General features: G+C 37.1%; 1 protein-coding gene across 1 annotated transcript; it reads left to right on the forward strand.

Annotated features, from left to right (window-relative positions):
* Positions 1–39: 39 nt before the first annotated feature.
* MS3_00008381 (uncharacterized protein) lies at positions 40–16,134 on the forward strand. The gene is made up of 4 exons (XM_051216734.1): positions 40–3,872; positions 5,699–6,002; positions 8,884–8,988; positions 13,980–16,134. Exons 1-3 carry the CDS (start codon positions 3,552–3,554, stop codon positions 8,889–8,891), a joined length of 633 nt encoding a protein of 210 aa, XP_051065336.1. The 5' UTR covers positions 40–3,551; the 3' UTR covers positions 8,892–8,988; positions 13,980–16,134.
* The last annotated feature ends 876 nt before the right edge of the window (positions 16,135–17,010 follow it).

Consider the following 17,010-nt stretch of genomic DNA (forward strand, 5'->3'; position numbering starts at 1 on the left):
GTTTTTCTTCCCAGCCAATTTTGAATTGTTGGCCTTCAGCGACAAATGCGTGTATTCGATTGAGAACGCTACGGCCTAACATGCTATGAGCCTGTTAGCTTTGGAATGTAAGAAGAATGATGGTAGTTGCGCTGGTAACACGAGTACTGACAGTAAATAATGTGTCAATGTAGTACGTGTTGTTACAGGACGCATTAAACACCCGACTGTGATTGACGGAAAAGTAAAATTTCCGTTAAGACTAACGAGGAGCGAAGTGTCATTTGATATTAACACGGGTAGTCATGGATCTTCAGTAAAAACTGAAGATACGAATAAAACGGTCAACGTTCCTAATAGTCCCAATGTGGCTGTCCTGAGTGGTGAGAAACGGACGGCAGTACAGAGAAAAGGAAGTGAAAGTATTAAAAGCTACAAGCAGTAGACACTTGGTTGGCAAGTCATTGGTGAACTTTTATTCTGAGTCACAAAATACATTACCAAAGTCTGTTAGTAAGACAGAACTCGACCCTGGCGTGCCTGAGAAAAATTTATTCTCATCGAATATTATTGTGAGTAATCTGCTAGAGTCAAACGGTCCTGATCCCAAAATTAGACATGCCCATGGTTTGGAAAAGCTCGGAAAACTTATCCATAGCACCTTAACAGATAACTCCAAAAGAGTTCGGGTCAAAAAATTGATGAGAATATGTAAGAGGGTCGACGATAATGCCGAACCCCGACCATATAGACCCCTCAAGGTAATCCTAGGGTCAGAGAAGCAATCTTATCTTCTGTTAAGTAGCGCTCGTAGTCGCAACAATACCGACACTCAAGTGAGACGTAGTATGTCTCTAGAAGACAAAATAAAAAGAAAGTCGGCACTAGCTGCATTACTTGATGGTGATTATATTTTTAAAATGTCATACCTTCATATTATATATTATTAGGCCCTTAGAACGTATTGTCGTTGTCTTAAGTTATTCTTCTTTGGCACTAGGTAGCGTTCTTTTGAGTTGTTCGTTCATGTGGTAATTAATTATAATAAGTAAATTAGTTGTAGTTGTTATATAAACGAATAATTCTTCATCATTCAGACAGAGGGAACTTATATTTAGTTTACGCAAATTTAAGAACCTTTATTCTCATCTGGATTCTGCCTGATCTTATCCGATTCACCTCCAAAAGTAAACTTGTACTAATTCCGAAAGCGGACCAACTTACAAAACTCTCCAGATATTAGCTTTTCTGCCAACAATTTTTATACAAGTGTTTTTCGATCCGTCTTATTCCCTTTGTTACTATTGACACAGGGTTAAATTGGCGAGCTGGCCATATTTTCGTGTGACGGATTATTATAGCATTAGGCTGTCTAAACTAAGTAGTAACTTGGCTAGGACCTAGAGCATAGAATTTAAAGTTATGTGTCTTGATCACTAAGCCAACATATCAGTGGCCATACTGAACTGTGATATGAATTTAATCATTTTTATGGAATCGGTAGCCAGTTAATTCGATTAAACACGAGTACGAGAATTCAGTAAATTCTTTGATGAGTAGCTAAAAGTAACTGCAACCTTCCCATGTACATATCTGCACGCTAGAAAACTACTAGGTATAAGTTGTTCACTTTTCGTGGAATAATGTTTAAGAATATGAATGGGGCTAAATAGTAGTTGAAATGGATCCTCATTTGCTTTCTTAGTTATTCAGTCCTATATTTCTGATTTAGTTGAAAGCCTATTCACCAGGTATCAATATAAAGCAATTGATATCTCACAAACATTTAATCTTACAGAGCGGTTGTAATCAAAGTATTTCGTTCTCACAAACTTTATACCATGATAGAGCAAAGTAGTTTACTAAATTTCAGTTTGTTGTGTACCTTATTAAACACTACCACTCATTTCTAAAATCACATCACTTCGGGAGTTAACTATTCTGAAAAATCTAGCTCCTGTCTTTAGACTATATATTATGTCTCCTTTCAATTTAGTTACACCTTTATTTTCAAGAATAATCATTATCTTGTAATGTAATCCATTCAAGCCGTGAGGTTGGCCAATTTTGCCCAATCTCACCATTCTTCCTCAACTTTGCTATCGACGACGTTCTGGAAACAGCTCTGATTGATGGAGGGAATGGCGGTGTGGATCTGTTGCCTGGAGAAATATTTCTCGACCTTGAGTATGCGGATGATGTCTTACTGTGTGATCATACCTAAGTCGTGCAATCCGCACTTAATCAGTTGGCAATTAGTGTCCGTAGGTGTGGTATTTGCTTTGCACCTTTTAAGCGCAAAGTAATTTTACAAGACTGGCAGGGCCCTGAACCTTCACTCACTCTGGATATTGAGCGGATAGAAGTAGTCGAGATGTTCGTGTATCTGGGTATCTGTGTAACTGCTAGTGGTTGCGTGAGTGATGAGATCAATTCACGTATAATGAAAGCCAGAGGAGCCTACGCCAATCGGAGCCACCTCTGGCGCCTTCGTGATGTTGGTCTTGCTACAACGCATCGGTGAGAGCAGATTTGCTCTATGCTTGTGAAACCTGGCCTCTCCGAGTGGATGTTAGACGACTCTCTGTGTTTGGTCATCGTTGTCTCCGAAGGATTGCTGATATTTGGCGGTAATACCGTGTTATTAATACAGATGTTCGGCATCGCGTGTTCGGGCACAGCTACGAATGTCGTCTCAGAGAATTCCACGTCGTGCATCGTTTGCCGACGCTGGGGTTGGTTGAGAAAGGCGGTGAATTGGTCAGTGTATGAAAGTCGTACATGACTGGCTTCTGTCGGTCCTTCACAAATCCCTGGTTGGGGTCCTAGAGATAGTGCAACACTGGTTAGAGACATGGCTCAGAATAGAAGCCAGTGGCGATCCTGCTTTAACTTTATTTTTTACTTCATAAAAAAGGACCTAACTTTAACTAGAAGAATTCTCTCTGGCTGTACTTTTGCTAATTAAACTCTCCCTCATTATTACTACTTCACTATCGTACACTAATTTCTGTTCGCTATTGTTTCCCTTTTTCTTATACGCACCTTACATTCTTTATCTCTTCACATTGTTATTGTGTGGCTCTACCACTACGGGATTTGAATCGACAACTGCATCTCTGTGCTAATGTGGTGTGGCAACTCGAACTGATGTACTTACGTACGAAGTTCTACGTTGTTATTGACTGGTTGTGTGGCGCATATGTATCTGGTGCCACTTTGTACCAATGTTTATGTGTTTAAATAGATAAATAATGCAAGTGAAGCAAACCAAGTGGCATTCAGTAGATCAACCCAGTTGACTAAGATTGATTACAGTTTTGGGTTGGTCTATACGTATTCAATTTGGATGCTGGATATAAGTTTGTTTTACGAAGTCTTACAGTTTTTCACAAGGCTTCATTCTTACTTGTTGTTTCGCATTCTACCACATTCGTTTTCATTACTTTTCCCAGAGTTTGCTGTTGTTGGCTCATCGATATATTGATTTGTATGGTTTTCATCTATAACGAGTTGCATAAATTTCGCCGTCTACAATTCTGGACTGCATCGAATAAAGTATTTCAATAACCATGAATCGGCTATTGTCACTTCAAAAGGTTAGCTCTTCCTTAGTCAGAGTTTCTCAGTCGTCGATTTGGAAAGGAAGCATCTTTGATCCAGTATGTTCACACAATTGGGTTTTACACCCAACAATACGCTGGAAATCTAAAGGGGCACATGTGAAAAACGTTAAAAAATTTGATCGAAGTGATATCACTGCAGAAGTTTTATCACTTGTAAAAGAGGATAAAATGAACAAAGAATTTCAGAATATCTTGTCACGTTTTCAAAACTCCTTAGTCCAGCGTTTAAGTTTAAGAATGACTCCACAGATATTTTTCGATATTATGGTAAGTATATGGTTTTATATCAACTTAAGATATCCGGTCACTTGATTCCACTATGTTCACAAATGTTGACCTTTTAACCCACAATTTAGTTCTCAGTCGCTTTTGATTGAAGGTATATTCCTTAGTTTGCACTTTCAGAGCGGAACAATTTAATTACTGTAAGTTGCTTCACCAGTCTACATAGACTCGACCAGCCACTAGAATTATACGAAAACGTCGTGCATACACCACACTCCGCTTAGTCGTACAAACAAAAGCAGAAAACCATCCGTCATATCACTTCCAATTAAATATATCGCTTTACATGTACATGGAAGCGAAGAAAGGTGAGCATTCACTCGTTTTGCTCAAAATATTCCAACGAATCTACATCTCCAAACTCTAAATAACCTTCTTAGTTCAATAGCGCATCAGCAGCTGGACATATGGCATAAGGTTGACGCAATGAACTTATACAAAGTGATTAGTTAATAGTCCAGTCCGATTCTCGAGGACTATAGCAGTCATAAGGCTTAAGCTTGACCTTTGTATTCTCAAAGAGTTATTGGTTAGCATTAATCTATTTTGGTAATAGAGGCGAATTAAATGTACCTGCCCCTTCTTTTTCAGTCAGTTGTAGTCACAATCTAGTGAGCTAAACTTACACATCCTCACTTTCATTCTATATTTTTTAGGCACCCAATTTTTTTTATCGTGTAGTGATATTTTAAATAGCTTAAGGTTATAACCGTAAACAGTTATAAAAGCCTGTTAAAAAGTTTAATTCCCATTTTTGTTTGCGTTACAAACAACCTATTCATTATTGACGCTTCATTTTTCAAATTGAACATCATGCTAATAATTAGTAATAATGAAACATAGCTCGTATGTCGCTGATCAGGCGACGGGATGCAATAAATTCTTAGTATTCCGCGAACGTTTTTGCGCTTGCTTTCTTCACATTATTATATTGTTATTCACATTCAACATGTATAAGATATTATTCGCTTAATATTTCTAAATCCCATATATTTTCCATTAGATAGTATATTTGCAGAGGTATCACTTGTAGGAAGAGTTTACTATATATATGGTGGTGTCATTTTCCCATCATATTCTTTAATAAAGTGGAAAATTGTAAACCTTTACTCATTTTCATAAAGTATACTAATAGAAGAACAGGGTTTATATCATATTCCCGTTAGCTTGTCATATGAAAACGCTTAATTCAACAGTCATCCACTATAATGACCTCATGAAGTAAGCAGAAAATGAATATATTAGTGACATAATTCTCAGCACTGATACAGAAATCTTATTGATGTTGATAATGAACAGTGATGCGAATGCTCAGTTGTTTAGTGCTAATTTAACCGAATTATTAGCAGAGGTTTCTAAGTGCAATAATAGCAAAACAGCATCACAACTGACCGGTAAAACAGTGCGTTAAAGTACAATGCAATAAAATTAAAGATAATTCGAAGTAATTTTAAACGTAAGTGACAGGAGATTGAAGGTTTCGTAGATCGCTAATATAGCAATGAAATTGTGATTGAACTGCTAGACTGAATTCTTGATAATTATATCAATGTATATGTACAAATTATCTAATAGACAATCAGTTACTTAGTTCTGTTTAACTGATGCTAACTATAAAACAGTCATAACTAAATTCTTCAAGACTCATTGCTTTCGTTAATTAGTTACAATAATCTACTTAATTTCTTCTGCAAACTAATACATGGTAGACATGGCATAAACAAGTTCGCTATTATTTTACTTGTAAATATCTAATCCATTTTTATTCTACTATTTGACTCCCTCTATGTAATCTGTCCATTTTATAGCTTCCTGAACTAAATGTAAAACTTGGTCAAGTGGCGAATATAATCCTGCAAAATAATATGCACCAAAACATAACCTCAAACAATTCTCATAACAGAGCAAATGTAGGGAATCACTATCTTCTCGTCGATCTTACTGGCAGACCTGAACTTTTTGTTCCTGCTCGGAAGGCAGTAATTTCCTTTTTAGATCCATGTAAAGATGGTTCTGGGGAAAACAGGGTTCAGTCAGTTAATGAATGTACATTTACCATACAATTAAATACTGTTATTACCCAGGAATCTCGTCAAAGAGCCCTGCTTCAAGGTTAGTTTGTGTACAAAGTACTCATCAATAGGTAACATAAAAAACTATGTTAACAGAATCCTGAATATTATATTTTTACCTTATTTAGTCACGTTTACTAAACGGTCCCCAAATGCCTTGGTACGGCCGAATGTGAAGAGAGTTCACTCTCCCTGCCTCTCGAAGTACTCTCATACGACCACTCGTTCATAGCCACCGCCAAAAAAGTCATACTCCTCTGCCTTCTCACGGCGGGGGTTCCGCTCACGAAATTAAGAGGACGGGAAGCTAATGTTCGGCTCTTAAAGCGGGCTGGTGGATACGGAAGATCCATTTAAGTGAGTTGGGAAGCCCTAATTCCAAACTAGTGGATCCCGAGGGAACGAATGGCGTGCAAACCTATTGTTGACGATCGGCTACGATGGAATTGCACCTCCTAGCGTCGCCCCACTCCCTTGTAGATTAGATCTCTAGGTCAAAGGCTCGGGAGTATCCTCTTAGGCAGACCACCTTCGACCTGGGTACACGGGCAGTATCTTAGCCCGTACACAGATTCAGTGATAATCATAACTTGAAAGATCTCAAGTCACGATAGTCGAAAGTTGAATTTCATCATCGAATACAAATTCCCAATCAGCCTTTCTGAAACCACGTATGCCATTCAAACAGGCACCCCTCAACGTTCCCACACAAATACAGATCGGACAACAGCTAGGGTTGATCATATTTCAGCACGTTCTGACGCCGATGTCTGCTGTCTATCCGAGACCCATATCCAGGACTAATGAGGCGCTATAGATTAGCTCTCCATCTGTCACTTCGAACCAAGCACTACAGTTGAAGCACCACTAATCGATTAGATCCCCATCAACGGTCGATTATACGCTTTCAGATTAGAAAGCTCCTTCAAAGTGAGAAAAAGTAGGTTTGGGTAGTGATGAATTTTCGTTATCTCCACCTACGTTCCGACAGGTTGCAACTCGAATACAATCAAAGATGAGTCATGCCACTAGTCAAATGATCTCCAGAAAGCCTGTTCAACAGATATTATAGTACCAAGTGGAGGTTTGAATGCACAAGTTGGGTGTCCAGGCAAAGGAGAGGGTCGTTTGTGCAGCCTATGGGGACTTGTTGGTTGTAGGTCGGATAACGGTGACTGTTTACTGCAGCTTTGGGCAGACTACCTGTTTCTGGTCAGCACTAACTATTGGGACAGTGACCTCTGATATGTTGCGTGGTGTCCTCCCTCTACACACCAAACCTAGAATCAGATTGATCATATCGCGATCAGCCACCGTCTGCATGGCTGTGTATGAAACTGCTACTCCTTTTGGAGTAATGATATGGCCTCGTTGAGGCATGTTGGTCTTCTCTTGGTGACCACGTGTTTGACGGTAAACAAAGATTGTTACGTAATGAAGTTATCCAAACCTTGTGTAAAGACCTAGAAAGCTGGTGATCGGAGCGTGTTAACGAGTTGAAAGCAGCAAGTGCATCTGGTGACTACCGGAAGCTTTCTAAACTCATCCAAGATCCTGGTAACAAGAAGTCTGTTGTGAGCGGAACGAACTGTGAAGTTGATAGAATGCCAATCAATATCTACCGACGTCTTAGACGATGGGCATAGTTTTTCGAGGAACAGTTAATCTGGTCTGCCACTCCGGCGACATCAGTCAGACTATCCTTTCCTCCACGGCTGGTGACGGCTGATTCACGTACCGAGGCGAAAGTCCGCAAGGAATTTCAATTCATGAAGCGCCACAAATCACCAGGCCCAGATGACTTACCTCCAATCCATTTTAAAGATGGTGGCGACCTTCTAGTTAAGGAATCGACTGATCTGTTTACAAAGGTGTTATAACTCTCTCTCTTACGGTAATGACCCAGCTATTCCTATTGCTTAGTATTCTTGGACACCGATTCACTCGACAAGTCCCCAAATCAGAACACGGTTGAACAGGAAGGAGATTATATTCCAAATAACAAGGTTAGATGGAAGCAAGAAGCAAGTCAGAAGCACAATAGGGAAAACGTCAGTATATTTATAGTTTTTACATAAGAAGGTTCCAGAGTATTCTCCAACTATCGACTAGTGCTGATTGGATAAGAATTAGCCAATCAGCGTGCACCAAAGCAATCATGCATTGAGCATGCTTTAATCCAGTCTATGTCCCGCTAACAAAAGGTCTAGCAACTAGAGTGTTCCAACATCATGGAGTGATTCGATAGTTGTCCCTATCTTTAAAAAGGGTTCACGTCGTTTCTGTAACAACCATCGGGGGATAAGTCTACTTCCGATCGCGTCCAAATAATTGACTTCTGCCATATTCCGTAGACTGTTCAAAACTGGAGAAAGATTAACTCGCGAGGAGAGGCTGATTTTCGTCCTGTTCGTGGATGTATTGATCATATTTTCACCCTTCCCCGAATGTTAGAACACCGTCATACTTAATACAGGCCAACAATCGTAGTGTTTCTTGACATCAGGGGCGCCTTGGATTCGTTGGACAGGACTGTTCTCTGGGATTGTTTGTTGAAGAAGTGTATATCTGAGAGGTTTATGAGCATCTTGAAAGCCCTATATTATATTTGTTTAAGTGCTGGTGGTTTTGTGAGTGATGAGATCAATTCACGTATATTGAAAGCCAGAGCGGTCTACTCCAATCAGAGCCATCTTCGGCGCCTTCGTGATATTAGTCTGGTTGTGAAAGGTCGTGTCTGCAATTCAACAATCGGCTCTGTGTTACTCTATTCTTTAGAAATGTGGCCTCTTCGATTTGAAGATGTTTAGCGACTCAGTGTTTGACCGTCTTTGTCTTCTTATGATAATAATAATAATTATTATTATTAACCGATTTCATTGATATCGTTACTAAAAAGGTCCCAAACGTCTGTTTTTCAGCCTTCTAAAAAGTACTCCTCTACAAATATGTATCAGAAAGTTAAAACTGTTATTTGTATATGCGTCGAAGAAAAATATGATATTGGATTATTTATCAGTCAACAAGTACGTAGTTTCTCCGATAAGTAAACAAACGGATGTCATAAAAGCTTTATTTTACCAGCTTTAAGGTACACTAGTCTTATCCTTGTCAAAATAATCGCTGTTTGTAGCACTACACTTTTTCTGTATTCGTTTTTATTGTCCCTCAATTTTGCCAGTAGTCAAACTTCTTAGCTATGTTATCGTTATATGTTTGCTAAAGCCGTTTAGCTCACTTACCTTCTCCACTGCCCGTCATTCCGATGCGCTTCGTTTCTCTGATCGTCAGTCTGAATCAACGATTGTACGAAATGTACGTATTCGAAATCCATTCTCGCATTTGACTTATTTTATTCCGTTATTCACTAACACGATTGAAGTCTATAATTATATACGAAGTTGCCGGGATGTATATTTCGATAGAAATCGTCATACGATATAACTGGAGCCAGGTATTGGGCCACAAAAGGCGTACGCTCTTTCCATATCCATTTAATTGCTTACTAGAAGGCATACGTTCAATATTTTCGTCATAGTAGGTCGGTGTTGATCCTAGCTTTACATCATTCGTGTATCTTTCACGGGTCTCATTCAAACAGTTGTTCTATCTGGAAAGAGCTATTTTCTTCATTGAGTTATCTCCATAAATAGCGCTCACTATTTTATGAATTTCCTGACTTTTTTGAGTTTCACCGGAAACCATGGGAACCCAACTTAGATTTATTTCACAGACCTTGTATGAATAATCAAGGATAAATAGTAGAGACAAAACAACCATTACCGATTCACTTCTACCACATCGTAACAGGTATAATAAAATCAGCTTCAAATACCGAACGTTTAAGGTGTACAAAAAGCGAATAAAGTGAGTAATTATAGCCGAAAAATATTAATTACGCAAACTAATAAAATATAGAACAGATTTTTAACTAACCTACTGAACATAAGCATCAAAAACATACCACGAATTAACAGATACTCATTAGTATTATACATATAATGCATATGATTAAGAAGGGTTATAAGTTTTCTGATGATGAACAGGCCTTACATCATGAAAATAAATAGATAAACTGCTAATAAAGCAGATGACATGCAACAATACAATGTGACCGATTGATAACTGTTCACAAGACATATTTGTCAACCGAAATCTTTGATTAAATTGATTTCGAAAGACGTAACAACCAACGTCAGAATAGGTTTCTAATCTCTGGTAATATTTCTTGCACATGTATCTAATAAATATCCATCGTATGAATAAACATGATTAGTAGTGTCATTTAAAACAGAAATCATTTCAAGATACATGTTCTGTAGGTAGGTCACTCATATACACATGCTAATGAAATTAAGATCTAAGTAATCAGGCTTATTTCATACACATAACTCCCTTTAACATTTTGGAAAGAGCAAGAACAAAGATTCTAGCAGAATAGCATGAATTGATTTTATTTCGTAGGCTCTCGTCAGCTGCTCACAACCTGTGATATTTAAAAATCATAATTACATAATGGGTTCAAATTGCTTACATGAGAGGGGTTGTTTAGAAGTTGAATTGAAGATATATTCATAAAGTATATCGTGGGTGTAAATGAAATTAATAGACTGAATATTGTAAAAATATACCTAATGTGAAAGAATATTCTACAACATTAATTGTGGCAACAGTTCAAGAGGGGGTTAGAAACAATTGATTACATAATGAATAAACATTGATAGGAATATAGTGAGTAGAGTTCAGTTGAAAGATTATTAATTTGAAAGATAGTTGAAAAAAATAATATCAATGGTGCAATAAATACAAAAGAAAAAAATTTAAGGTGCAGTGAAGAAATATTTGTCACCAGGGCAAGGAAAGGTTAACAACCGTCTCCTTTCGAACACATAGGTCAGATTTTTGACGCCTGATGGCAACGACTTCAGCAAACTTCAGAAGACTGGAGTTTGGCTGCTTACTAATCACCTTAAAGGATCGCAAGGTATTTACCTGATGTTCTATATCAAGGAAATGTTTGATGATTGCACTGTTTAGTCTTTCTTTCCCTTGTTCTAAGACTTTTTGGAACATGTTCAAAAAATCTAAGATATGCTCTCCTCTCAGTTCGGTCAATGTAGCTGCTTTGGCAGGTACACGTAAATTTATAAATACAGTTGGCGGTAACATGAAAGGGGTGCTTGTCGACCTTTGATTGGGTTATTGAACATGTTGTTTTATAGGGAATTAGAAGTTTAGCAGCCGAATAAGTTCTGGCTAGCGCAGTGTTCAGTCTCCTGTTGATTGTTTGTGCGACGTTATCACCTTTAAAGTTAAGATTTATATATACTGGCTTTTTATTAACCGTAGTTATTTCCGTCTTGTTTTCTTTGGACTTTTTATATTTGCCAATAAACTTTTGTGGATAAAAGTTGTCTTTTAGACATTTTTCTACGTTCATTAATTCTTCTTCCAGTTTGTCAGTGGTACATATCTTTTCTACCCTGTAAAATAGTGTTTTATTCAATGCCTTTTTGTAACTAATTGAACTAAAACTATTGAAATTTAGGTAAAGGCCATTTCAATTACTTTTTCTATAAACTGAACGTTGGACTGTCCCGTCTCCCCTGCGTTTTATGACAACATCAAGAAAGTAGAACGTCGTTCTGTTCGTGCTCCATAGTAAAATGTATGTTAGTGTGAGCATTATTGAAAAGTTTTAGCAGGTGGATTGCATGCTGTTTATTGTTACAGATAATAAATGTGTCGTCCACGCATCTGGAGTATTCCGTTGTTTCACTAATTGCCTGTTTAAGGACCGTGTTTTAAAGATACCCCATGGGCATTGAATAAAACACTATTTTACAGGGTAGAAAAGATATGTACCACTGACAAACTGGAAGAAGAATTAATGAACGTAGAAAAATGTCTAAAAGACAACTTTTATCCACAAAAGTTTATTGGCAAATATAAAAAGTCCAAAGAAAACAAGACGGAAATAACTACGGTTAATAAAAAGCCAGTATATATAAATCTTAACTTTAAAGGTGATAACGTCGCACGAACAATCAACAGGAGACTGAACACTGCGCTAGCCAGAACTTATTCGGCTGCTAAACTTCTAATTCCCTATAAAACAACATGTTCAATAACCCAATCAAAGGTCGACAAGCACCCCTTTCATGTTACCGCCAACTGTATTTATAAATTTACGTGTACCTGCCAAAGCAGCTACATTGACCGAACTGAGAGGAGAGCATATCTTAGATTTTTTGAACATGTTCCAAAAAGTCTTAGAACAAGGGAAAGAAAGACTAAACAGTGCAATCATCAAACATTTCCTTGATATAGAACATCAGGTAAATACCTTGCGATCCTTTAAGGTGATTAGTAAGCAGCCAAACTCCAGTCTTCTGAAGTTTGCTGAAGTCGTTGCCATCAGGCGTCAAAAATCTGACCTATGTGTTCGAAAGGAGACGGTTGTTAACCTTTCCTTGCCCTGGTGACAAATATTTCTTCACTGCACCTTAAATTTTTTTCTTTGTATTTATTGCACCATTGATATTATTTTTTTCAACTATCTTTCAAATTAATAATCTTTCAACTGAACTCTACTCACTATATTCCTATCAATGTTTATTCATTATGTAATCAATTGTTTCTAACCCCCTCTTGAACTGTTGCCACAATTAATGTTGTAGAATATTCTTTCACATTAGGTATATTTTTACAATATTCAGTCTATTAATTTCATTTACACCCACGATATACTTTATGAATATATCTTCAATTCAACTTCTAAACAACCCCTCTCATGTAAGCAATTTGAACCCATTATGTAATTATGATTTTTAAATATCACAGGTTGTGAGCAGCTGACGAGAGCCTACGAAATAAAATCAATTCATGCTATTCTGCTAGAATCTTTGTTCTTGCTCTTTTCATAATCAGGCTTAATTCTTTCTTTATATTGAATAACAACACGAGTTGAGACAACCTAATGTATTTGAACGCGAAATTACAGAATATCTTACTAAAATCTGAGCATCATACGGTAAATACTTAATTTGCAAAATATCAATCCATTGTCTCAAAGTTTACCGTTCCTTTTACAAATATCAGTACGTCGTCTGAGATTTCATTGTTCCTGCATTTTCATACCAATTGCTTTCCGTTCCCGTTATTTCATTCTCGATCTTCTACTGAAACACATTCTATTCCTGACCATCGTTATTCGTCGGTCTCTAGTATTTGATCATAGGTGTTTTCGAAGAATTGCTCGTATATATCCTGGGACCAACAAGTAAGTAATGCAGTTGTTAGGAAACGGGTACTAGATAAGGATGGTAAATCAATTGATGAAGTAGTGAAGCTTCATTAGTTGAGATGGCTGGGGCATTTGATACGTATACTCAACCAACGACTGCCACGACGTGCGATGTTTCATGGTGTAGGAGTAGATTGGAAGAAAGGTTGAGTTGGCCAGATCAAAACATGGCACAAATCTAGGAAGTCACTGAAACGTGGACTAAGCCATATTGGTAGGTGTAGACTACCCTTGTTGGGATTTGCGAGACGATAGTAACCGATGGTTAGAAACCTTGAATGACATGGCTTAAAATCGTTTATAATGGTGCAGGTGCATCCACTCTTTGTGTCCTCCCGAATTCTAAACTTCTGAATTCTTATCCCTTTTTTTCTCTTTCTAAATTTATCTACAAACCCTAATGTTTCCGATTACTGCTCATACTTTTACTTCCTCTACCACTACAGGATTTGAATCGATAACTGCATCTCTGTGCTAATGTGGTATGACAACTCGAACTGATATACGTACGTACGAAGTTCTACTTTGTTACTAACCGACTGACTATCGTTATATACTACTTATGTGGATATAAGTAGCTCACACCAAAATATCAGTAAAACGATTTAAAAAAATTGCATTTAGTACAGTATTTTCTTTTATCTCTTTTATTTTCTCCTTTCTTTCTTTTTCTTCATTTCTGATCAAAACAATATTATGTCATCAAAATAGGACAAGAATTATTACATCAGACAATTCATGAAATGGATAAAATTTATCATGCTCATAATAAACTATTACATTCTAAAGAAGCCAAAGAAAAATTAAGTGAAGATGATCTATTCATAGCTCGTGAATATCTACGTTCAATGATTAAAGAACAACATAAATTAGCTGAAGCAATGTGGTATCCGAAAAAATTAGAATTAGAAGGTGAAAAAATAATTTAAATTGTAAATTATTTTATATTTTCAAACTAGTCTGTACATATTTCCCTTAGACCTTTTATACATTGTTATATGTATAGTTTGTAGCTAATATGATTGGATTCTTTAAAATAGTTTTCTTTTTAATGTTTTAAATCTTTTATTAGTAGTTTTTCAAATTAAGTATCCATGTTTTTTGATACGGTTTTATTGTTTAAACTGTATGATTTAGTCTTAAAGGTTGTATTGTTCTTTTGAACAACATCATCAGCACAAACTTTACGTAGAAGTTTGAAGTATTCGAATTTCTTCACATACAACTGACAGGCTGTTGTGTCAACCTCAATCTTGATTATATCTCTTTTTGATGTTATTCTTGATCTTATATGTATCCATGATTTTTCTGATTGGCTAACAAATTGGATGGATTCCTATATGTTTTTGTTGATTGCCCCTAAATGCCCTGGTACGGCCGAGAGTGGGGAGAGTCCGCTCTCCCTCTCGAAATGCTGACATGGCGACGCGTATATAGCCTCTGCCAGGGAAGTCCTACTCACTGCCTTCTCGTTGCGCGGGTGTTTTTTACGAAATTGAGAGGACGAAAAGCGAATGTCTATTGCTTTAAGCGGGTTGGTGGACATGGAGAGTCCACCTCCTAGGGGAGTTGGAAAACCCTCATTCCAAACCAATGGTGCACACAGGCTCCAGGATTCTGAAGGAACAAATGACGTATGAAACAGTTGTTGTTGACTGGCTACCATTGGACTGCATCTCCTGACGTTGCTCCACTGCCTTGTGGATCAGACCTTCAGGTCGAAGGTGTGTGGTTTCCTAAGAAAACCATTTGCTTCGGTTTGGGAACCCGGGGAGCATCACAGCCCTCACACAAATGAAATGAGATCTGTGTGGCGCATATGTATTTGGTGCCTCCTTGTACCAATATCTATGTGTTAAAATTTTGTTGGTTGATTTGAGTGCCAAGCTTTTTTAAAAATTCCCTGGTGTTCTTAGTATCCCTTCTATCCACGATCTTAACATTTCTTCAGTAGAATGAAAAGATGTGCCGTGATGTTTGACCGTTAATTGATATCCATGAAGGCGAAAATAAAAGAGGCATCTACTTTGTCCGATTTAGTGTTTTTCGCAATTAGAACATTGTTTTTTAGATGATGTTCGCTTTTTCTTATTTCGTCATTTCGTTTCTTGGTCTGTATAGGATTGATTGAAGTGATTTAGTTAATTTGTATGCTACAATTATTCCAAACACCTCCAATCATCTCGTTTTAATTGTTGATGTGTCTTTTACATATGGTAGTATGATCTGTTTGTAGGTTTCTATCTTCGATTTTTTTTCTCCGGATGTGTTGGATTAATATTTTTTTAATGAAACCGGGTAGATAGCGGGTTTTTTTTAGAAGGATACCCGTTAGATACTGTCCTTCATTTTTCTACACTACAACAGTGCTGCGATGTGTTATCTCCATCCTAAATAAAATTCGTACCCAGTTGATTTCGTGACTTCTTGGGTTGTTGCTACCGTAGTTGAAAATTTGATTTATATGGGTTAGTTTTCGATATAGGATCAATGTGACAGTTTAATTAAAGTAGATTAATCGGTTGATTCTGTTAAGAATTAAAGAACTGTCAAAATAGTCGGTTTTATATGTCATACTTGTAGTTGATGGCAGTGTGACTGAATACCTAATGCTGGATTCTAGCGTTTTTGTAGCATACTTGCTTACGCCTGTTACTTTTCGCGCAGGAGCATAGACTATCCACCAGCACTCTCCATCCAACCTTGTCATGGGCAATCCTTTCCTGTTGTTATTAATCCTTCTCATATATCCGCATATAGCTCTTCTAGAGTTACTGCCGGTCCGAAGCTCGGGTAAAGGAGGAGGGTTGGGCATAGGGTTAGTGACCCCATCTTGTAGAAAATTAACTCGTTAAGAAACGCTAACCAGAAAAAATAATTCAAACCATATCTAGTATAGGCTGATATTTATTCTCTATTGTCATTAAATATTAATTTGAACCGTTAGTTCTTGACTGTAATATGTAAAATGTTAAAAAAAATCCATTAATCATATCTAGATAAATATACATCATTTAATGAATTTAGTGGATAACCAAATTTGTATGTAAACTGGGAAATTGATTCATTCATGCCACCATGGTCAATAAGTCACAAATTAATGATTAACATAGAAACCTATCTAATTAATTCCAATGATAATAGAAAATTATATCCTAATTATGTGTATCTTATCTGAATGTTTAGTAAGTAGTATCCATAAACTGAATGTTTCTTATTTATTTATTTGAGCACATAAATATTGGCACAAAGAGGCACCAAGTACATATGAACCACACAAGTCACTTGGTTTGTGGTTGAGCTGTGATACTGCCCGAGTGGCCAGGTCGAAGCAGGTGGTTTTCTTGGGGGATCACATTCTGAGCTTTCGACCTAAAGGTCTGATCCACAAGACAGTGGAGCAACGTAAGGAGATGCAGTTTCTTATTAGTTCGATATATTCAAATTTATGGAAATTGTCTCAAAAAGATGAAGCAAGTTAGTGACCGTAAACATGACCATAGTTGATATCATAGTCACTGATAGTATTGTTGGTGTTATTCTTAGATTTTACATATATAGTATAGTGTTTGTTTGAGAGAACTATAAGTTACCCTATCTAGAATGTATCCTACAGCATGTAGAACTAATTTCCATTCATCCATTTTTGAGAAAATGTTCTAAAAAGTCTCTGAACAAGGTAAAGAAAGACTCTAAGCAGTGCAATCATCAAACATTTCCTTGATATAAGGACATCAGGTAA

This window comes from Schistosoma haematobium, chromosome 6 (assembly GCF_000699445.3).
Source record: "Schistosoma haematobium chromosome 6, whole genome shotgun sequence".
In the NCBI taxonomy this organism is placed as follows: Eukaryota; Metazoa; Platyhelminthes; class Trematoda; order Strigeidida; family Schistosomatidae; genus Schistosoma; species Schistosoma haematobium.